The sequence below is a fragment of the Schistocerca serialis genome, chromosome 5, assembly GCF_023864345.2.
Source record: "Schistocerca serialis cubense isolate TAMUIC-IGC-003099 chromosome 5, iqSchSeri2.2, whole genome shotgun sequence".
Taxonomy (NCBI): Eukaryota; Metazoa; Arthropoda; class Insecta; order Orthoptera; family Acrididae; genus Schistocerca; species Schistocerca serialis.
The window spans coordinates 416,011,874-416,036,666 of record NC_064642.1 but is presented as its reverse complement, the minus strand read 5'-3'; the positions used below and the strand labels follow the sequence as shown (position 1 = coordinate 416,036,666).

The 24,793-nt window shown below is 40.4% G+C and overlaps 1 protein-coding gene across 1 annotated transcript in view; it reads left to right on the top strand.

The window, feature by feature from the left end:
* Positions 1-24,793, top strand: part of LOC126482350 (uncharacterized) — a 281,287-nt gene that overhangs the window by 84,378 nt on the left and 172,116 nt on the right. The window contains exon 6 of the mRNA XM_050106430.1: positions 6,795-7,060. Coding sequence (XP_049962387.1) covers positions 6,795-7,060 — 266 coding nt within the window. The remainder of the gene's footprint in view (positions 1-6,794; positions 7,061-24,793) is intronic.

Here is a 24,793-nt window from a genome sequence, read left to right as displayed (position 1 = left end):
ATGGCCCTATGCCACAATGTGAATCTGAATATTACAGCAGCTGATAAAATCCCAGCTAGATGGAAGAAGAAACTTTTCTCGTAAAGGATGTTGCAACAACCATGGAATTCATAAAATGGTGCCAGCACATGGAGAAAATGCAACGGAAAAAAAGAGTTGGTCGAAAGAAGTTTGACTGAGACCTGATTGTGGTCCCTATGAAAGTTGTGAAAGCCCATCATCTCATTGCATGTCTCATACACTAGGTGGTAACAGAAGGCATACAGCAAATTATGGTAGCCAAAACTGTCAGATCAAGTAAGTCAGAGAGAGCAGCCATGAATATTGGCCACGTATGTCAGGAGGTAATGAAGTATGTTGAGGAAGACGTGTACTGATTTTCAGCACCAATCTGTGCTACCAGTTTCATACACCAGGAAGAATGGACTGGGCTAACTTGGACTTACGCCACAGCCATCAAATGATAACTCAGCATCTGATCAATACAGGTACAACCAACATCTCCGCGAAGTATAATTCCCTGCAAAAGAACAGACGTTTGGAGGATGGAGAGCAACACCCCAGTATGTTTCCACTGTGGATGCTCAGGACATTTATGATGCTACAGAGCAAGAATATGAGTGTTAGACAACTACTGCACTGCCAGACGTCACCCTGTGGGATGAAGCCCATCACCGTACATTGGAAAAAGTTGCTCCTCAAGATGCCATAGCCAGTCCGTGTCACCATGCAGACACACCACCCATTCATCTAGCCACAGAATTCAGAAAAAGTAATCAAAGTGACTATCTGTGGAAGTGAGGCCATAACAGATGAAAATTCTCCATGGACGATAGTCACAAAGATGTGTGGAAATCTCAGACATCGTAATTGATGGCCAACCTGTCTGAGAGCATGTAGACTCAGGGGCTTTCTTTTCTTAATGTCAAATGCATACCACCACCAGCTAAAAGAAGACTGTTCCAAAGTACGAAAAGAATTTTGTGAAAGCCATAAATGGGAAATACATCCAGCCAAAAAGAATTTGTATTGCAAGACTGACTATCAATGACAGACCACAACTCTATGAAGAGAACGTAATCATAATGTTGTTCTTGGGTGGGACTTCCTGTAGCCATCACAACCAGTAGTAGACTGTGATAGATCAGAGCTCCAGGCTGACGAAAAAGTTCAAATAAGCATATGTAACAGAGATTGTTCTGGACAGTTGTTTGTCGTTGAATACATTATCCCGCTGTCGTCAACAAGACAAGTCCCTGTTGTAAATGTAGATGATTAGTTAAACTGCGAAACTTTTATCAATTGCGAAAAGCTACTTAGGCTCGTTAAAGAAAGTCTACTTGCCAGCAAGGAATGTAAGCATTGCAGGTGGCCAAGGAGAACTTTGGATCACTAATTCTCATGGGCAGCCACAACTCATCCCTAATGGTATGTGTATAGGGACACCTAAAACCAATCAAGAAAGGGCAGCCTAATACCACTGATGAAGAAATGTGGTGGTGCTATCGGTACAGACCACATGTGGATGGAAGCTGCTGTTGAAACTGCCACTGGGTTTGACAGAGAAACAACATTGCTGAGTGTTCTGGACCAATTTCCAAATGCTTTTGAATCTGGTTTGAAGAAAAGATATGCCAAATGGCCCAAGAAAAACACTCTGACAACACTGGGAATTATCCACTAATAAGTCAGCACTCGTATAGATGTTGTCAGCTGAATGACGAATAATCTTGGAGGAAGTGGAGTAGGTGCTCCAAGATTCCATCATTGAAACTTCAGAGCTCTCTTTTCCATCTCTGTCATCCTCGTGACGGAGGAGGACGGCACTCGGCATTTCTTTGCCAACTACCAATGACTGAATAAAATCACCAAAAAAGATGTCTACTCATTGCTGCATATTGTTGACACCCCAGATTGCTTGAGTGGAGGAAAGTATTTCTCAACAATGGACTTAGAGGAGGGTTACTGGCAAATTGAAGTTAACAAGATTGTCTAGGAAATGACTGTCTTCATAACTACTGTGAGCCTCTGGGTGTTTAAAGTTATACTGTTTGGACTGTGTAACGCTCCAGCCCCTTTTGAGTGTACGATAGACAATCTGCTTCAGCATCTTCATGAAGTATATGTCTTCGCTGTCTGGACAACATTGTCTGCTCCTCACCCCTTTCCTGAAGACATTTGAAGAATCTGTGTAAGCATAAGCCACATGACAACTACGTTGAAGTGTGTTTATGCTGCAAGCCTCCACCTCAGTCTGAAAAAATATCTCTTTGTCACCCAAGAAATAAAAATCTTGGGGGATTTGTTTTGGCCACCAACAAGTTCTGGCATTATTTATTTGGCAAACCATTTGCCATTGTTATGAATCAACTCTCTCTCTCTGTGCTGGCTGACTAGCTTGAAGGATCTGTTGGGTCGACTGGCGAGATGGGCACTGAGGCTTCAGGTGTATGACATCACAGTGTCATTCAAAAACAGATACAAATGCATTGGCACTGATTTTCTTCGAAGGAATCCTGTGGTGAAACACAACAGTGTGGACAAGTTGACAAAATCTCAGTCATCACTGCACAGAATAACATTGCTGCTGAACAGGGGGAAGATTCAGCATTGGTGAAAACAACAGAAGCCTTGAAGATGGAGGAACCAAGCCCATCCAGAAGATAAAGATTGTGTGCTACACCCATGCCAATTCCTCACCACCATAATTACAGGCATGTCAGTTCCCAACCACCATAATTGCAAGCATGCCAGTTAACTTCTTCCCCCATCTCAGTATGGCTGTGCGAGAAGTGGGTTTATTGGAATAGTTACTAAAATGCTACTTTATGTTGTATCATATCTTTTGTCGCTTGTTGAATGCCACATATGAAGTCACGGATTATGTCTCTTTGTCAAGAAAACGAAAGTGCAGAGAGACATTGTCCATGCCCTCTGTATGAAGCCCTGCTATGGTCCTGAGGTGCAGACTGACAATTGAAGCTTCTTGTTAAAGAAAACTGAAGATTTGTTCGATGCTCACAGAGCTTCGACAAGAGGGGCTACCTTGATGGTCATCATAGTAAACAGGGTGTGGTGACATGACCAGAACACAAGGCTCCGTCATGACATGACCAGAGCACAAGGCTCTGTCATTTGTGCTGTACAAAGGGTTATTGACAAGATGTAGACCCAGGGTGCTGTAGTCAGCTCCATTGAGAATATCTGAAACAGGAGAGGATAGGGTGGCAAACTTTCTTAAAAGAAAATAAGGGAGATACTTATATCCCCGACAAAAAATGAGGGAGATTAAGAGCACAGTGAAATTTCACCAAAAATGAAAGCAATATTCCTAAAAGATAACTATTTAATTACAGATTGCAAATACTTACACATATTTTGCAACAGATTTTGCCTCGGTCAGTAGTTTTATATAATTTTTTAGCAAATTTGAAGAATTCACTGCATGAATACGGAAAATTCATGGCAACTTGCAGTTCAGATTTGATTAGGTTTGTACAACTTCTGTTCTTTACATCTGTCCACTTATTATTCTCAAGAGAAAATACTGAGTGTGAGCATTAATTTCTGGTATACTCGTGACATAACCTACCAGTTTACTCAAGTTTTCAAAATTCACATTATTTGATTTCAAAGTTGTTAAAACTTTTATCCATTTCTGGCGAATACTATCCTCTAAAAAGAGCACATTTAATTGCATTGTTAGAACTACAAAATTCCTCATATAATTCATCTTCATTCATGCAATCCAGCTTGACACATTTATAAACTTCATGTTTGTCATTGAATATTAATTCCCTTTTTAGACATAGTGAGATTCAACATTTTAAACTATCATCAGATTTGTTAACTAAGTGAAAATTTAAAGAATCATAGAATTTAATGAAGTTGTTCTCACTAATAGAATTCAAATTTGAATCAAGAACAGTGGCCAACAATTAATGAGTACTGCTATAAAAAAAATCTATCCCTTTCTCTGTCTAACTTTACTGATTAGTAACTGTACAGCTTCATGAGATTTCATGGTACTAATATCAGAATTCTCCAAATACTTTGCTTTTAGGATGAAAATATTTCCAATATTCATTAAGAAACTAATATAAGCCAAACAATTGTGTGTACTTCTGTATTTTCATTGCAAAAATACTTTTTCAAAACTTTAGGACAGTCTGAATCTTCTCATCATCATCATCATCATCATCATCATCATCATCTTGGACAGTTTCCAGCCACTGGCTGGGTCTGTATGGAACATAGGCCTCTCCATCGTCTTCTGCCTTGCCACCATCTCCCCGTCATCACTTTGGTCCAGTCTTCTCCTTTCTTCTGGGTGCATTCCTCTACTCCTTTCAGCCATCTGTCTTTCTGTCTTCCTCTTGGTCTTTTTCCTTCCAGTTTCACCTCATGTATCCTCCTGGGTATCTTCTCCTCCATTCTCTTAACTTGTCCATATCATCTCAGCCTTGATTTCTCTATCTCCTCTTGTAATGGTTCCACCTTCTCCCACAAGTCCAATGCCTCGTCCAAGCCGTGGGAAACACAGCAACGTCATGAAGTAGGGGATTGCCTGTAGGAGCGAGGTGCAGTGGGGACAGTATATGCCCGAGGACCGCTATGGTAGCTGTGAAGGTCCTACAGGAACCCTGAAAAGTGAAGCTACGATAGGCCTAGCAAGCCAGTAGTGGATTATGATTTCTGCTTTCAAAAATAGAACTAGCCTCGGAAAGCCTGAATCTTCTATGCTTTTAAAATCGCTTTTATAGGCTCCCAATTTTTTTAAAAGCCTTTCTACAGCAGGTGTAAAAGAGAACCATCTACATGTGGCAGGATTTCAGCCCATTCAACATTAACAAATACAAAAAATGATTTTAACGTTTCCTTTAGTTTGGCAAAACAAGAGAATTGACCATATGTTTTCGATACTAACGCTTCGACATCTACATATTGTAAACAGTTACACGCACGTTTCATGGCATTATGAAGCACATGGTTAAAAGAACTGGCTTTGAGGATTTTTTCATTCTCATTACTTAATAGTTTCAGGACTGAATGGTGCTTACTGTAATTTGTATTGGCACCATCAGCATAGTGTGATGATATATACTGCCATTCAAATTATTTGATTACAGTGAATTTTTTTAACAACCTATAGGCATCCATTGCAGTTTCCTCTTCCTGTTTTATGAAATGCAACCTTTTTTTTTTAGTTACATTAAGCGGTCAAAATATCATCTTACAACTAGAATTGTGTTCCTGTTTAGATGAATGGAGGCATCTGTTGCTAAAGAAAAGAACATGTTACACTTTTTGAGGTCATTTAAAACGTCCAAAAAATCATTCACACTTCTTGGGGCCATTATGTTCATTATCGTCATTTCAGATTTTTCACCATGTAACACAATTTTCCAAAAATTATTAATAAAATATTTTTCTCCACTTGCTGCTCTTCGTGAAGATTTCCGCAACATTCTGAAATTAATATTTTTGCAACTTATGCTTAAAATATGTTAGCACCAAATAACAAAATGTGTAGGAGGTCCGCTATAACAGGGAAGGGCGTCACAAGAGATTCTGACCACCATGAACTGACAGACACTTGAACAGATATTTTCTTTGAGGCATTAGACCCGCCGAACACATTTCTTTACAGTTTGATCACACAGTCCAAGCTCCTATAGCTTAGATTGTATTGTACTGTGTGGTAGGCTAATGAAAGCTCATGTTGTCGTTTGTTAGGCCTTTACCCCGGTGAGGAGAGCTGAAGAAAGGTTATCTTGGATGAAGTAGTGACATCATTTGCTTTGCTTTTTTGACCTACAAGCAAATACAAGAAGTTAACTCAAAAAATTGCCAATTACTGATTTCTACATGCTGAACAGTAAGATATTTATTTTTTTTAGGATTCATAGTAATAAATTACCACCTGAAATATTCATATGCTGCACACAATCATTCTTGCCGCCATGTGCAATGCAAAACTCAGGTTTGCAGATTAAGCAATTTGCTTTATAATCATTTGTGTGCTGTTGTCCAATCCAGGAATATAAAGCTTCCCACTTCGTAAGATATGTACACATATGCTTTGTTTTCTTTTCTGATGGCATATTAGCTTTGTCCTCACTGCCCATCATAAAATCTTGAGCAATGATTCACAGTAAGCACTGGCGCTGAAACGAAGTCACGTCTAACTGCCAAGTGTCAGTTGATCATTTTTAAGATAATCGATAGACATAATGTTGATATAGAATAAGTTGTCTATGCTGTCCAACATTTCAGTGATTTCTGACTGTGCATATAAAAACATTTAGCATGACTGACACATGCTGTGAGTTGCCGGTTCAAATCTGATCACCAGCAATTATTTGTTACTTAGTATTTATTGAAGGTTCTTGAAATTCCTTATGTTTGTGGTGTTTGTATATTCTGGCCTATTTGATGTTTGTATATGTAGCAGCACTCGCCCTACGGGAGTTCAGTTTTGTTCTGTCTGTCGATGTTTATAATAAATGTGCTATCAGAGTGAGATGTTTTACTTTATTGACTATTCTGGTTTTGGATTTGGTGGTGATTGTAATTATGTTGACATGGCAATATAATTTTAAAAATAATTTGTTACGTTCCATCCTGGATTTACCATTATTTAATGTTAAAAATATATATTTAACCAGGGACTAGAAATCAGCAGTTTAATACATTTTTCAATTTGTTTAATAACTTAATATTTCAACTCATTTGGTGATGAAATTGTCTGTATAATACATGTTGCCAAAACAATTAAGCTTTTTCTTCCTCAGAAAAAAAGAGTAAAAGAAAAGAAACGAAGATTAAAGGATGAGAAACGAAAGAAGAAGAGAGGAAAATCACCAGCTGATTCAGAAGGAGAGGAACAAAGCAGTAGTGTGTGGCAAGTGGTTTGTTTCACAGAAGAAGACTGGGACAAAGTCACTGAAGGTTTCAGGGACTCTACATCTAAAGTTGAACGAGCCTTGTACCACACCCTGTCGGAAGACTTTCTGCCTGAAATACCTCGCCTATTTTCAGAGAAAGAAAAGTTGCAAAGGTCAGTAAACAGTTCTCTCTCTCTCTCTCTCTCTCTCTCTCTCTCTCTCTCTCTCTCTCTCTCTCTCTCTGTGTCTGTGCACCTGCTCACATTGAGCACATATAATAATGGTGGTAAGATGTATATTGTTTGAAGAACAACTGTGTGTAGTCTCAATGAAAATTTTAGAAGGGAATGTATAATAAATTTTCATAGCATAAATTTTTGAAAAACTTATTTGCTTGGACAGCTTGAGCTAAGGACTGTGCATTTGGTCTCTATTTTTCCATCTAGCTTATTAACTAATCAAAAGGGCAGCCAGTGGTGCCTTAAAGCAGCAGAAAGAATTATTTGTATAGTCAGGTCAAGAAATAAAGGGGTGGCTTTTTATTCTAGAATAATAAAATGCGCGTATCATACGTTAAAGATGTAATAATTCGATGGTAGGTGCTACAGCTACTGCATGATAAAAGAATGAAAAACTGTTAAGAGATAGTGGTGTAAAACTTCTGAAAAATGGAATTTAATACTAACAATGAATGAATGTCTAAACAACAGATAGTAAGCTATCCAATCTCATGCCGCTCTGGTGCTAATTATATCAGTTTTGAGTATTTATCTGTAGCATTACTTCTGTATAGTGATGCAATAAATGTATGTCAACAGATGGTGGGATACTGTAGGTTTAATGTAAGTGTTGTAATCCTATATGATGTGGAATATAGTGAATTGTCACATCTCTGTAGAATAAGGGGAAGGGGAGGGGGTAATCAAGTGAGAGTACTTGCAATTGAACTCGTGGGATTGACTGTGGAAGGCTTCAGAGTGAAGATGCATGAAACTTGGATGGTTTATTATTTTTGATCTAATATTACTTTTTCTTGGTATTAAAACAGCACACTGCAGGAGTTATTCCATCTTTGTGGTTCTCATTGCTCTGCAAATCCAAATGGACATTGCTAAGTACACTAATATCATTGTTTTAAAAGCCACACAAAGAAGTTGCATGTGTAAAATATGTACCTAATATTGTAGAGACAGAAGGACGTGTTACATGTACTATTGTAAAATTGACCAAACAGTAGTTTGAGTTACATATTGCAGTTATATTCTTCTTTGGATGTGTGTAGTCATTGTACAAATGGAGTAAGTGATGTTACTATTCTTGTATTCCCAATCTGATGTGACAGTTCTCCAGGACTTCAGTTAAACATTAATTATGATTTTTGTCTTTGAGTGATCTGCCTCATCTTCTCAGATTATGTTTTTGTAACAAATAAACAATTCTGCACCTTAAAGCTTTGTCTACAATACACATACCCAGTTTCTGTCAGTGTAATGGGGTAGAACTGACAGTCCAGGTAACCTTAAAAGTTCTCCTTACAACTTATATCTGAGTTGTGGTTTTAGATGTGCTAGAACTATTGTTTGGGCCAATACATTCACCGTGAATCCGACATCTGCAGTGGAGGTCATATTGTGCTGGCGGTATCCGTTTTTGTGTGATAATGCCGATCCGAGCTAGCACTTGCATTATGTGGCTAATGTTTGTGGTGGATTTTTTTAACCACATTAAAAAAATAAAAATTATATTGTTCTTGAGTCTCAGTCTTAGAGTTCCCATTTATGCAACACCTACAAATGCATATTATTCTTATTTTCATAGGAACTCTTCATCATTAATTGCTTCCAAGTCTTCTTATTTAAACACAATAACTTGTCCGGACTTTATTCAGATTGGCCATAGAGTTGTTTGAAACCATAACATATGTGAAAAGCTTATCTGATACTTATCTGACAGTTTTACCTATAGTTTCTACTTCATGGAGATATGTTAGTAATGGTTCAGTGGTTCAGTTTCAACAAACTGGACCAAAGAATTAGAATTATAAAAATAATAACCTATCATATCCTCTAGGAAGTAAATTTTGTTGATGAATCCAGGAAACACTGTGGTGCAGCTTCATCTTCAATGCATGCACCATACAGATGGTCTTTTTGTCTCTGATGTGTTCCATAGGTATTTGTGTTCTGGTCTGGACCTGTTTTGTGCATTCAAAAAGCAAACCATTATCCAAATCTCAAATGTGTGATTTTATTATGTGTATAAACTACAGTCACCTGGTAGGTAAGTGCACATGGCATACAAGAGTAAAAAATGACAGCAGTCTTGTGGATGCCTTAAATGTGTGGCTTTACCACAATTTTCCTTGGATTCATTAACAAAACTTGCTACCTACGTGACATAACATTTTACAGAAAGGATAGATTGCTGCTCACCACATAGACACGACATTGAGTTGCAGACAGGCACAATGGGAAAGACTGTCAAATATTTAAGTTGAGTTGAAAATGTGTGTGTTTTTTTTCTATTTTTGAAAAAGGACTTGCAGGTCCAAAAACTTAAAATTTTATCAGCCTCTTTCATTGTGCCTGTCTGCAACTCAATCTCTCCTTTTATGTTATTCCATCCTGGACTCTCCATTGTTTGACATAATACTCTTATTTCACAAAATCTGTGGTCCATTTTGTTGGTATTTAACCACCAAAGTCTTACTAGCACATGTACCTGGGGAGAAAGCTCATAGCTGGAGTTGTCACAGGTACTATTTACATCTCAGAAGCTTATGAGAAAAAGACAATGAATTATCAGTTCATTGATGATTGTGAATGTTCAGAGCCGGTGAATGTCCATGGTTAAAAGAGAAGAGGGTGGTGATAAAAGTTTACAGGAACTTGTGGGAAGGATTGTGCTGCTGATTAGAGGCAACAGGAGGTTAAAAATAATGACAGTTGTGTTCAATTTTTCACTGATTTCACATAAATTTTCACAATTTTGAGTTTTAAATGAAGACCGTATTGGTTGCAGGAGATATTCTCCAATTAGTGTTTCACCTACTAACACTGTTTGCACCTTCTTCTACAAAAATGATAAGACATTTTGTGTGGGAAACCTAAAACTGTTTCAACAAGGGTACCATCACTAGTCTGTAATGAATGGTCCAAAGAAATTGGGTGTTGGTATATGATCGGAATTTAATCCTGAATATTTGCTTGTTGCAGTCAGAATTTTCATTTCATTGTAACATTTAAATTGAACTACTACTTTTTATTGATAGACGAAATGTTGATCTTGGTTTTATGTGTTTGAGTCTGCTGTTTAACCCTTTACTGCTGGAGATGCATCATCTGCTTGGCGTGTTGAGGTGCCATGGCCTACGGCGTAATCTGGCTACCTGCGCTAAGTGCCTGTCCTTCGCAGCTGCCACAGGGACCAGAGCAGCCTGTGCTGCGCAGCTCACCCTGTGCTGAATACTTCTGGACTGATTACGCCTCGCCCAGAGCCAGCGTGAATTTTTGGCGACTCTGAGCTGTAATACCTTGGGAAATAGTTTTTGTAAAAGAATCAGATTTGGCCATCTTTACAACTCTATGCATTCTCTTAAGAATAATAATTAAAAGAATTTCATGAGCCATATTGAGCCAGAAAATAGTAGGTAAAATCGCCCAAAAAAAAAGGCACAAAAAAAAATTTCGAAGTTTGGTTTCTTGAATCTCCTAGGCTAATGCTATGATGAACGTGAAACTTGGCATGTAGTAATCTAACAACACAAGGTTCTCAAATATTATGTTTCATTTGCATAGCACTTTCCAGTACCGAATGAATTAAGCACAAAATTGAAGATGTAAAAATGTCAAAAATGTGGTATTTTTGTTCTGATTTTGCTAAAAACAATGCTCTATAAAACATTCCAAGCTGTATAATTGGATGAAAGTTGGGCGCGAAAATCGTTCCCGAAAACAATGTAAACTTTGGATTCGCATATCTGGTAGAGTGAATGCATGATGAGAATGAAATTTAGAATTATAACACAAAGATATGGAATACAAAATTTTATTCCCCTGCTATTTTCAATTATCTACAAATTAGTCGAAATGATGTTGATTTTTATGAATAGAGGAATGCTGGATATATTCGATACTTCTTTTACATATACCATTTTCTATTAATGCTTCAAAGCCAGTCTCATTGGAATAACCAATTTTAAGCCCCCCATCCTCCCCGGAACAGTTTTCATTTCCAATATTGCCTAACAACAGAGGCAAAGTAGCAAGAAAAATCGCACTGAGAACAGAGTTTTAACTTCTGCATGTTATTTCTCGGTGATCAAAGGTGTTTGAAATCAGTTGTGGAAAACAGGTTTTGTACAGGTAGACTGAATGTGATCTATTAAGTACTATTTAGGATAAAGGAATATAACTGTCTATGTTACATGTTAATATTTTAAATGTATCGCATGTAGATTAATATATGGGTTTTGTTATACTGGTACAATTTACTCTGTGTAATTACATTTGCCACAGTACAGACATACACCATCTCAGTCACCAAGTCCATTCTTTTGCCAGCAAACTGCTACATATGAAGAGGTCAGGAATTGTTTGAATAATTTTTAACCTATTGCAACTATTTCCCATCCTTATTTTCGATCTAGGTTTTGGATCGGCACGAAAAAAATATTTCTTGTGCCATTTCACAGTCTAACGCTATTATCCAACTGAGCTCAGGAACATGTCACAATGGTCAACTGCACCCATACTTGAATTGTAATCTACAGTACGTTGTGGGTTCTATATTTTTTCGCCAGCATTTCTTTCAGTCTTCTCTGTTTCAACCATTTGTGTTGTAAGACTTGTGGTTAACATGGACACCACTCTCTTATCGCACCAATTGATAGCACGGATCCTGTCCCTGGACTTAAACTCAGTTTTTCCTCATTTTAATTTCTTCTGCAGTTTTAGCATGTTGCACCTATTCTGACGGACAGTGCCACAAGCAGCTATTCCGTGGTATTGAAACCAGATGAAGTAGTCTGGGCTGGAGTACCAATTATCGACATATAGAATATGACCTGTTCCAAATATGGTCCCATAAGAGTTGCCACTATATTGCCACTTTTCCCTAAATTGTGGAGCCCAATTTCTGTTGTTGCTACTGTATATACAATAAAATCCAAAATATACCCTCTCTGATTGTCACACAGTACAAATGTCTTTATTCCAAATCTACTGCACCTGGTTGGAATAAATTGCTTAAGAGATAATCATCCTTTGAACAGGAAGAGCCTTTCATGTATACAAAGCTTCTGATGTGGAAAAAATTAATTATGAAATGTCTTACGAGCTTTGTCAACAGTCATTCTAATTTTAAATAGACTGTCACCTCCAGTACTTGCTGAATTATCACTGGAGCGCAGAATTCTCCGTATTAGACAAAAATGATCTTGGGATGTAATTTTGCTGAAAACTGATGTGTTCAAAAGTGTATCTTTGGACCAATAATCACTTAATTTTAACTTCTTAACTTCCGCCATTAGAAGGCAAGTAGCAACAATAACATGCTTAATTATGTATGGACAGTGAAATTCTAATCCTGCCCTGCCCAAAGACATCAGGTGGGTCCTCTCATACTTGTCACTTCTTCCGTGTGTTTTTGCTTTTAGGAAGCTTTAATTGTCGAGTGCTAGTAATAGTGTTCCATAGATTTCGTGTTTGTTTTGAATACAGTCAGAGAGAGTCAACCATAGTGCCAATAGTGCCAGTGTTTGTTTTCAATACAGTCCAGAGACAGGTAGTGCTATTTTCATTGTTTTGTACAAGAAGTGTCTAGCAACCACAGTTTAGTCAGCCGCCTTTAGTGAATTAGCAGTCTAGTTAAAAGCTGATTAACTCTCTACAGTAAATTGATTTCTTAGGATGGATAGGATGTGTGACTGCTGTGTACAGATGCAGGAGGAGCTGGCCACTGTTCGCGAACAGCTGAACGTGTTGCTGGCCGCGGTCAGCCATCTTCAGGCTGCTGCCTCGGAGTGTAGCGGCAGTGGGGAGTCTGGTGCGTCACATGGTACACCCCAGGTGTTACATGCTTCACCCACTGTCCCTGCTGTCGAGACATCTTCGCGGGTACCGGGCGCGGTTGGGCCACCCTCTCCCCAAGGGGAGTGGTGGGTTCAGCAGCGTTCACGGCGCACAAGGCGGAGGGTCAATGTGGAGGCTGGCCGTGTGGCATCGCCCGCTCTGCCTGTGAGTGGACATGTGGCTGCTCCTTCAGCAAGGTCCGAGCAGGCGCACAGGGGGAGGGGTTTATTAGTTATTGGGAGCTCCAACGTTAGGCGGGTGATGGAGCCCCTTAGGGAAATAGGGGAAAGGTCGGGGAAGAAGGCCAGTGCTCACTCTTGTCTGCTTGCCGGGGGGCCTCATCCGAGATGTGGAGGAGGCCCTGCCGGCGGCGATTGAGAGCACTGGGTGCACCCGACTGCAAATTGCAGCTCATGTCGGCACCAATGACTCCTGCCGTCTGGGTTCAGAGGTCATCCTCAGTTCGTACAGGCGGTTGGCGGAATTGGTGAATGCGGAAAGCCTCTCTCGCGGGGTGGAATTAGAGCTAACTATTTGTAGTATCGTTCCCAGAACCGATTGCGGTCCTCTGGTTTGGAGCCGAGTGGAAGGCTTAAACCGATTCTGCGGAGATCTGGGGGGTACAAATTTCTCGACCTCCGCTATCGGGTGGAGAAATGTAGGGTCCCCCTGAATAGGTCAGGTGCACACTACACGCCGGAAGCGGCTACAAGGGTAGCGGAGTACGTGTGGAGTGCACATGTGGGTTTTTTAGGTTAGAGAATTCCCTCCCTAGGCCCGACAAGACGCCTCCTGAGACGCGGCAAGGTAGGAGTAGGCAAAATGCAACAGGGAATAACAATATTAATGTGCTAATAGTAAACTGCAGGAGCGTCTACAGAAAGGTCCCAGAACTGCTCTCATTAATAAACGGTCACAACGCCCATATAGTACTAGGGACAGAAAGTTGGCTGAAACCAGACGTAAACAGTAATGAAATCCTAAACTCAGATTGGAATGTATACTGCAGACAGGCTGGACAGAGAAGGGGGAGAGGCGTGTTTATAGCGATAAGAAGTGCGATAGTATCGAAGGAAATTCACGGAGATCCGAAATGTGAAATAATTTGGGTGAAGGTCACGGTTAAAGCAGGCCCAGACATGGTAATTGGATATCTCTATAGGCCCCCTGGCTCAGCAGCTGTTGTGGCTGAGCACCTGAAGGATAATTTGGATAATATTTCGAGTAGACTTCCTCACCATGTTATAGTTCTGGGTGGAGATTTTAATTTGCCGGATATAGACTGGGAGACTCAAACGTTCATAACGGGTGGCAGGGACAAAGAATCCAGTGAAATTTTTTTAAGTGCTTTATCTGAAAACTACCTTGAGCAGTTAAACAGAGAACCGACTCGTGGCTATAACATATTAGACCTTCTGGTGACAAACAGACCCGAACTATTTGAAACAGTTAACGCAGACCAGGGAATCAGCGATTAAAAAAGGTAGGAAGATTTTTCTGTTTAGCAAAAATGACAAAAGGCAGATTACAGAGTACCTGACGGCTCAACACAAAAGTTTTGTCTCAAGTACAGATAGTATTGAGGATCAGTGGACAAAGTTCAAAACCATCGTACAATATGCGTTAGATGAGTATGTGCCAAGCAAGATCGTAAGAGATGGAAAAGAGCCACCGTGGTACAACAATCGAGTTAGGAAACTGCTGCGGAAGCAAAGGGAACTTCACAGCAAACATAAACATAGCCAAAGCCTTGCAGACAAACAAAAATTACGCGAAGCGAAATGTAATGTGAGGAGGGCTATGCGAGAGGCGTTCAATGAATTCGAAAGTAAAGTTCTATGTTCTGACTTGGCAGAAAATCCTAAGAAATTTTAGTCTTATGTAAAAGCGGTAGGTGGCTCAAAACAAATGTCCAGACACTCTGTGACCAAAATGGTACTGAAACAGAGGATGACAGACTAAAGGCCGAAATACTAAATGTCTTTTTCCAAAGCTGTTTCACAGAGGAAGACTGCACTGTAGTCCCTTCTCTAGATTGACACACAGATGACAAAATGGTAGGTATCAAAATAGACGACAGAGGGATAGAGAAACAATTAAAATCACTCAAAAGAGGAAAGGCCGCTGGACCTGATGGGATACCAGTTCGATTTTACCCAGAGTACGCGAAGGAACCTGCCCCTCTTCTTGCAGCGGTGTACCGTGGGTCTCTAGAAGAGCGTAGCGTTCCAAAGGATTGGAAAAGGGCACAGGTCATCCCCGTTTTGAAGAAGGGACGTTGAACAGATGTGCAGAACTATAGACCTATATCTCTAACGTCGATCAGTTGTAGAATTTTGGAACATGTATTATGTTAGAGTATAATGACTTTTCTGGAGACTAGAAATCTACTCTGTAGGAATCAACATGGGTTTGGAAAAAGACGGTCGTGTGAAACCCAGGTCGCGCTATTCGTCCACGAGACTCAGAGAGCCATAGACACGGGTTCACAGGTAGATGCCGTGTTTCTTGACTTCCGCAAGTTGTTCGATACAGTTCCCCACAGTCGTTTAATGAACAAAGTGAGAGCATATGGACCATCAGACCAATTGTGTGATTGGATTGAAGAGTTCCTAGATAACAGAACGCAGCATGTCATTCTCAATGGAGAGAAGTCTTCTGAAGTAAGAGTGATTTCAGGTGTGCCGCAGGGGAGTGTCATAGGACCGTTGCTATTCACAACATACATAAATGGCCTTGTGGATGACATCGGAAGTTCACTGAGGCTTTTTGCAGGTGATGCTGTGGTGTATCGAGAGGTTGTAACAATGGAAAATTGTACTGAAATGCAGGAAGATATGCAGCGAATAGACGCATGGTGCAGGGAATGGCAATTGAATCTCAATGTAGAGAAATGTAATGTGCTGCGAATACATAGAAAGATAGTTCCCTTATCATTTAACTACAAAATAGCAGGTCAGCAACTGGAAGCAGTTAATTCCATAAATTATCTGGGAGTGCGCATTAGGAATGTTCGTCAGTAAAGCAGATGCCAGACTGAGATTCATTGGAAGAATCCTAAGGAAATGCAATCCGAAAACAAAGGAAGTAGGTTACAGTACGCTTGTTCGCCCACTGCTTGAATACTGCTCAACAGTGTGGGATCCGTACCAAATAGGGTTGATAGAAGAGATAGAGAAGATCCAACGGAGAGCAGCGCGCTTCGTTACAGGATCATTTAATAATCGCGAAAGCGTTACGGAGATGATGGATAAACTCCAGTGGAAGACTCTGCAGGAGAGACGCTCAGTAGCTCGGTACGGGCTTTTGTTAAAGTTTCGAGAACTTACCTTCACCGAAGAGTCAAGCAGTATATTGCTCCCTCCTACGTATATCTCGCGAAGAGACCATGAGGATAAAATCAGAGATATTAGAGCCCACACAGAAACATACCGACAATCCTTCTTTCCACGAACAATACGAGACTGGAATAGAAGGGAGAACCGATAGAGGTACTCAGGGTACCATCCACCACACATCGTCAGGTGGCTTGCGGAGTATGGATGTAGATGTAGATATTTTGGATCTGAGTGATGTGTCCTTTTTTTCTCCACATTCTGAAATCCATCCATAAATCCTCCCTGACAAAGGAACCAACAGTTCTGAAAGGTAGGAAAATTTTCTTTTTCCTCTACTTTTATTGTATTTTGGTAGCACAGGAATTTCGCCACCTGGCGATAAGCACTTGCCGATCAGTGTCCTTGCAGGTATGTTTTTGGAAGGCTTACGGTATGTGAAGAATCTGTGACGCATCTTGACCCACTGAGTGTAGTACTCACTGTTGAACTCTGATCCATTGCAGTGGTACACAACTTTACACTACAATTTCTAGAATGTGCCTAAGGCTAAATGAGTCTAGCTGTGCAGTCTTCTGGGCCACCCAAGATCCACAACTGTACTGGGTCTCTTCCTTCTGGATTTTCTTTGTACTGATGCATCCTCTCTAAAAACACCTTGTGAGCCACAATGTAAAGGCAACAATGTACTCCTCTTATGCGGCTGTCCTATGGACATGTAAATGATAAATTGAACACATTCCCCTCTCCTTTGCACCTTGTCATGTCAAATTATATAATGGATGATTCACTGACTGGAAATTGCTTCAGGCTCTTGCCTCATATCACGATATCGTCCCGGGCCCTTATTCCATTCACAGTCAGATGGTAAACAATGTGACTGTTAGTCAACAGTACCTTCCCTTCACAGTTACTTGCTGATTAGCCTCATCAACATGCTCTGCAAATTGCTTGAAAGGATGGTTGTCCACTGATTGAGCTATGTTTTAAAGTCTTGGGGCCTTTTGTCCCCCTATCAGTGTGGTTTCCAGGAGGGGCTATCCATAACAGACCATCTAGTTAGGTTGGAAATGACAGTCTGACAAGCTTTTTCTAAGTGACAATATGTCATTGCAGTCCTTGACCTATGTAAGATGCCATCATTATATTTTATTTACCCTCCATGACTGGGGCTTTCAATGCCCCCTAACAATTTTAATTCATTAGTTTTTTGTTACCAATTGTTCTGGGGCCATGTTGGTACTTCACTCAGCTCTGCATGGGTCCAAGAGAATGGCTTCCTGCAGGGCTCTTTGCTGAGTGTCACACTCTTCCTTATCATTGTTAATGAGATATTGACCTCAGTTGGGCCACTGATCACCTCCATGCTGTATGGAAATTACTTTTGCAATTAGTTCAGCTCCCACTGCATGGACTTGCCCAACACCAGCTCCAAGATACAATCCGATGGTGCCTCTGCTTGGACCCCTTCAGCTACATGCGAAAGCTTAACGCTCTCTGCTTCCTTGTCCCCACCTCTTGTAGTGCAGATTGCGGTACTCTCTTTTGTATTTACCAGGCTCTGGTCCAATCTCACAGGATCATTCCATACCAAGTGGTCCAGGAAAAAAATAATTGGTTGCTTGACCATCTCAGAAAAATTTGGTATTTGTGTGTGATTTCCCTAACATTTAGTGGGATCAAAAATATTTTTAAATTTTTTAAATTTTGTATCATTTAGAAACAGCAGCCACTTTCGTTTCCAACTGCAGGCTGTTTTTTGCATTTGCAAGCATCTGCGATTTTTTTAATTATTCAGTAATGGGTTGCCCCAGACCTTTCAAATAAGCAGCAAAACCATGATCACCTAGCTGAATGTATTCCTTAATATATTTTTAATGGCTCAAAGTTATTGGCCGCAGATTAAAAAACTCTGTTTTTAAACATTATTTTTCCAAAGAAGAAGTAATTTCTCAACCGTAATATTTGTGTGCTATTAGACTGTACAGTATAGCTACTTTTTATGGAATGTAAGTGGTGAAAAGCTTACACTAAAAAAAATACACTATTTTAAAAAATAGCTTTTTAATTTTTTTCATTCTTTGGCGTGCATTATCTTTCTTAGAGACCAGATAAAAATCTGAAAATTACACTCTTAATAGACCTTTATGATATCAAACATCAGTATAAATTTCAACTTTTGGGATTAATTTTGGAATTTACTAAAAAAAAAGAAAAATTACAAACCTGAGTCGAAAATACGTTTCTTCATATCTGGAATGTCTGGACTAATGTAATAAAGTGTATCAAGTATGTAACTTAAACACACGAAAAAAAAAAAACACATGAAATTGAAGTAAGGAATAATTATTTGTCAAAACAATCCTCAGCAGAAAGTTTCAGCAGGCTATCAGACAGCATCTGCAAATTTGTACAGCTCGTAGACAAGCCTGTACAAGTCTGTGTGGTGTTTTCCCCTTCTACAAAACATATGTTCACTCACACTCAGTCAACAATGAGCTCTTGAAGTATGCAGTTTAACAATAGAATGTCAGTTTTTTCTTGGTATTCATATTAATGAAGCTTGCCACGAAAGTGTGTGTGGAGTGTTTCCTAAAGACGTTACTTTAATCAGATATTATAGTGAAGAAAAAAAAGTGTTCTTTCATGTACGAGTTGGCACAGAAGTTAACTCAACATGCGAGTACCATGGAATTAAATACTTAAAGAAATTTTATCACTTTTTTGGCCAGTCTTTTCTTGAACCCTTCTAAGAAACATAAGAAACCTATAACAAAAGGTCTGAGAGAAATAACACTTGATCATTATTTAAAAATAAAAGCCCTTTTATTGATCCAGCACCAGCAAAGTCATTGTGTCCAGCATGTTATTCTAAGATATTTATCATTAACAAAGAAAGCGGTATTGATAGTTCAGATAAAGAATTTTATGACTCATCAGAAACTATAAAAAAGTGGATTCAGGAATCCTAGGTGTGTTGCCTACTAGTAAAATTAGAAAACTAAGTGAAAAAATTGAGAAAGTTGCAATGACTGTCAAGAAGGGTTTGAAAGTTTCATTTGAAAATAAAAATTGCACTAAACCACGTATAAGTTGTAAAACTTCTCTGACCAAATGTGATGATTTGATAGAAAAGCAAAAAACTAAATGTCATATTTCGAACAAAGAGGATGAAGTTAAGATTATCAGCTCACTACCAAATTCTTCGATTCGAGCAAAAGTTATTGATGAGTTTAATGTGTCAGAATGTTTGGTTAAATTAACAAGGCAGTTAGTAAAAGAGCAGGGAATTTTACCTATATGTCAAAAGAAAAATGCAACTAATTTCATAGATGAAAACATGATTGAAAAGGTTGTTAGGTTTTATGAGCATGACAATAAGAGCCATTTGATGCCTGACAAAAAAGATTCTGTTTATGTGAATGAAAATAGTAATAAGGTTCGGAGACAAAAAAGTTAAAATTGGACGATTAAAATTTTGCAAGTTGAGACCGAAATGGTGAATTGTTGCAGGCGCATCTGACACGCATAATGTTTGTGTGTGTTGGTTCTGTATCAACAGAATGTAAAGTTGACGATAGGTGGGGCCAATTTTGGAGTTGACTATGAAGACCGTTTGGAAGTCCTGGTTTGCAGTGTTGACAGTTAAAATTGTGTGATCATGGAAAAATATTAAGACTGTCCTGTCCACAGTGGGCCCACAGCTCTTTTGTGGGTAAATGTGTGGCAATACGGGTTCGTTAGCTATTGCAGCCTTTATTCTTTTCCGGGCTGCGTTACCTTCCCTTTCCTTCTCCTTATTCTTTCCCCAGTCCTTTACCTCTTGGGGTTCTTCTTTATGTCGGCCTGGCTATCCTCCTGCCTTTGCTCCAGCTTGCGGTTTTGGTTTGTTTACTTTTCCTCCTCGTGTTTGGCTTTTCTTTCTTTGGTCCTTCTCAGCGGTTTGACCACCATCACTAAATTGGAAATCTGTAGTGTGAGTCAGACGGGGAAGAACTCCCTCCCTAGCATCTTGGGTGTGGGTTCCTCTCTCTCTCCCCCTCCACCTCATCCCCATCCCCTCTCCCTTTTCCTGCCACCCCTCTCTTCCTGCCAAAGCCCTTTCACCCCCTTGCTAGTTCACCAGCTCGGTAGCCAGTCCATGTGTTGGCGCTGTTATGTGCCCATCTGCCCCCTGACACCACAAGGATCACACTGCTGGTACCTGGACTGTGAATGCCTTGTGAAAATCTATGAGTGGTTGACCGTTTCTTCAGGGCATCGGAACTGGCAGCAACCATCCTGCCAGGCAGCCGTTGCCGTGGCTTAGTGGTGCCCTTGAGGTGAGCCCCTGTTGGTAGTGGATGGTACCCCGGCGGACGTTTGGTGCATTAAATGTGTTAAAACTCTCTGGCCACTCTTCTGCGACCTTGTCTCTTCCTGGAAATAGTTCTGTCTCAGTTCCTGTTTCTGCTTCCCAGCCTTATCCTCCTAGGCCACTTCCCGGGAGGAGGGCCAGGTCCGCCGGCTTGGGACGAAACCCTTTCCACGGTTCCTTGTCTGTACCAGGACTCAGGCAGAGACTTTTGTGCCACAAAACCCCTTTTCTTTGCGGAACATATTGAGGACAGAGTTGGTGAGTTTCATTTATTAAGCAAGATGAGATCTGGCTCTCTCCTTATAAACACAATTTCTGCCAGTCAGTCGGCCTCCCTCTGTGCATGTGATCATTTAGGTGACAACCAATGACTATTGCTCCTCCCAAGTCACTCTACACGATACAGGGTGTAATTTTCCGTAGGCATCTTCACCTCCAGTTCGGTAATGAATGTAGGTCTAATCTGGAATGATGTGGCATTCATTTTATCCAGCATGTCCAGAGAGAACTAAAGGACCATTGTGTAGACACTGGCGCTTTCATCCTGGCATTTGAGGGGGTACCCTTCCTGAAAAGGTCAGGGTATTGGTGTACAGATGTAACACGAAACAGTACATTCCACCTCCCATGTGCTGCTTCTATTGCCTCAAGTTCGGCCACATGTCCTCACTGTGCGATGCCACTCCCAACTGTGATGACTGTGTCCACCCTTTTCATGTAGAGAGCCCTTGCATCCCACCACCTAATTGTGTAAACTGCTCTGGTCTCCATCCTCCCCACGCACTGGAATGTCCAGTATATCTGATGGAAAAAAGGAATTAAGAAAATACAGATCCTTGAAGCTCTCAGCTACTTTAAGGCCCAGAAGAAGTTTGACAGACTTCATCCTGCATATCTCTCCTCTACCTTTGCCTCAATTACATGTTCCTCCCTCCCCACCCTCATCTTGCGCCTCTCCCCTTTTCTCACTCAACTCTTCCCCTGAAGGAACTGCCCCCCCCCCCCCCCCTCCACCTCCGCCAGGGAAGACATCCTTTTCCGTGTTGCCTGCCAGGGATGTGGCTCCCTGTCAGAATGCCCCTCATCGGCGTTCTCATGGTAGAAAGCCTGTAACTATGTGTCAGACGAGGGATCTGCGCTCTGAGGGCACCAAACACCCCCCCCCCCCCCCCCCCAATCTCTCTGTCCGATCCTGACATAATGCCACCTATTGCGAGGACGAAGGTTACTTAGCTTCCTGGGGAACCTATGACCTCCCCTCAGCTTCTATCTGGCTATCTGGACTCTAGCCTCACGATAACCCAGTGGCAACGGAGATTACTGTCGCCTACCAGAAATTCAACAACTCATTTCCTCTTATTCTGCAATCTGTCTTGCTCTTCAGGAAATGCACTTCCTTGATGACCACCCTCCAATGTTTCATGGTTATTGGGCGTTCCTACCCCGCGTGGGGGGTGTGCCACTTCGACGGATAGGGGGTCTTCTAATTGACCAACTTATTACAGACATTGATTTGTGTCTCTTTAATGACAGTTCCCCTACCCACTTCAATGTTGCTTATGGCACCTTTTTTGCTGTTGATCTCTCACTCTCCTCGCCTGCTCTCGCAGCTCCCCTACATTGATTACCCCTTGATGGCCTTCGTGACGGTGACCATTTCCTGGTGATTCTATCGTCATCCTGCCACCGACAGGTCCACGCATTGGGCATTCGATAGGGCCAGTTGGCCTTTGTATATGTCTGCTGTGCACTTTGACATCTCTCTCAGTTTGCATTGATACATTTGTGCAAGACTTCTCTGCTGCTCTTTTTCATGCTGCTGGCACTGCTATTCCCTTATTCACAGGCCTCCATCATCGTCGACTGGTACTGTGGTGGACCAAGGACATAGTAGTCACTGTACAGACTGCCAATCCTATCCTGCCACATTTCTCTGGCAGAAACACTGGGTTGAACAGATGCCCCTCTGTTTCAACCCCACCAAGCTGAGCCCTGTAATGAACCCTTCACTGATGGAAATCTTTGCAGGCTCTTGCCTCTTCATACGACACGGGCCCAGGCTTGGATTCTATTCATAACCATATTATGCAACAGTTGGACATCCCAGAGGCAACGCATGTTCAGGATCGCAAACCACATTTGGTCACGGGTGGCTCCCCCCCCTCCCCCCCTCCCCCCTTTCCACCAATGATGAGACAGTATAGCTATCCCTGATTTTAAGCCTGGGAAGAACCCAATGTCTCTGGACAAGCTACTACCCGATAAGTCTGATGAACATACTTTGTAAACTTTGAAAGGATGGTTAACTTCTGGTTATGTTTGGTTCTTGAATTTTGAGGCCTTTTGTCCCCATATCAGTGTGGCTTGCGGGAAGGACACTCTCCAGCTGACCATTTACTCAGGTTAGAAACTGCAGTCCGACAGGCTTTTACAAATTGCTGGCACCGTGTTGCGGTCTTCTTTGACCTACTCTGCATATGACACGACTTGGCACCATCACATTTTAGTTACCCTCCATGATTGGGGCTTTCACGGCCCCCTTAAGATTTTTATCCGAGAATCTTTATCCAGGGTGTATGTGTCCCAGGTAAACTGGTAATTTTTTCATCTGGGAGAAAGCCGAGGAAAACCCAGGAATTTTACGTTGGGGCAATCCAAATGAAGTGGTCCAATAAAAATTAAATTGGTTGCTTGACCATTTTTAATTTTTTTAATTTTTAATATGTGATTACCCTGTATTTGAGAAGTTCAAAACAGTTTTTTAAAATAATTTATCTTGCATCTTTACTGGATGGTGGCCGTTTTTATTTGTAGGTGCGCAACGATTTTTTAGTCCGGAGACATTAGAGAAAATTTGAATATGTCTGCACTGGGTTAAGTTACAACATTGAAATTGACATGATTGTTTTTAGAAAAGTGTCCTCTACAGCATTGTCTATTACACAAAATACCCTAAATTCAAAAATAACCAGTCAAAATGAACTCCAAGTTTGGTATCCAAATTTTCAAAAAATCCCCTTTTCAGGCCCAAAAATAACAAACAAGGAGTGTTTTATGAGAGTCTATTTTTTTCCTATAGTTAGATATCATACATTACTGGCCTCATATAGAGCAAGAACACTTACAAATGTTCCCTTAATTTTTTATGAATTTTTGAAATTTCAAAATTTTCGTTTTTTGTGAAGTTTGGGGTTAGTTATCTCAGGTGAGACTGAATATAAAAATGATTTTTGCACAGTTTGTACACCTATATGATAGCAACATACTGTAAAAATTTCAACATTGATATCAAAGATATGAATTTTTGAAAATGAGGAGATAATTCACATTACTCTACAACTGATCTCTTGGCTTTGCCTGTTCATGTGAGATATTTGTGGGATATAATTAATTATTATTGAAGTAAGGTACTGAATTATATACAAAAAGTGGAAACATCACTGAAATTAACATCTATATTATTTTGACATGCTTAAAATAAATATTTTCAATTAACATCCTTAGAGATGCAACTGTTCCTAAACCTGGTAGTGAATATTAAGAACACTTATTTCTTCAGACAGCTTCTGTGACATAGATTAAGATCTCCCACTTGCTGTGTTAAGTTCAAGCACTGAAAGTTTCCTTTAAACATTTTTCATTGGTATCCAAACTTTGTCATTAGTAGACTTCTTGAATTATGTTCTTGGGCCAGCAGGGTGGTAAAAATGCACAAAACATCATTGTTTTCCAAACTTGTTGTTTCTACCTCTGCAAGCCACCACTGCCCATCATACACACATGCCACTATGTCGTTCAACATTAAAGACAGAGATGTAATTTTACTGACACAATGATCATAAATTTCGGTTTCTGATGTTACATAGCATTGAACTAAGTTTCCTGCAATGCCAAGGAATTTGTGGAAATGCCATGTTCCTTTTACTGCTATACAGTTTTCAAATCTGGTATGAAGTATTGTTTTCGTATGCAGAACCACTTCTTTCTTGATCAGAAAATAGGTTATGTCTTTAATATTATCCTTGCAAAAGACATACATGTCCTTACTCTGAGAATTTGGTCTGTGGTTGGTCTTTGTAGGCTGGCTTTACTTACTTCACGTTTTGTTGTACTTCCTACTCCACCACATGCATTTTACCATGG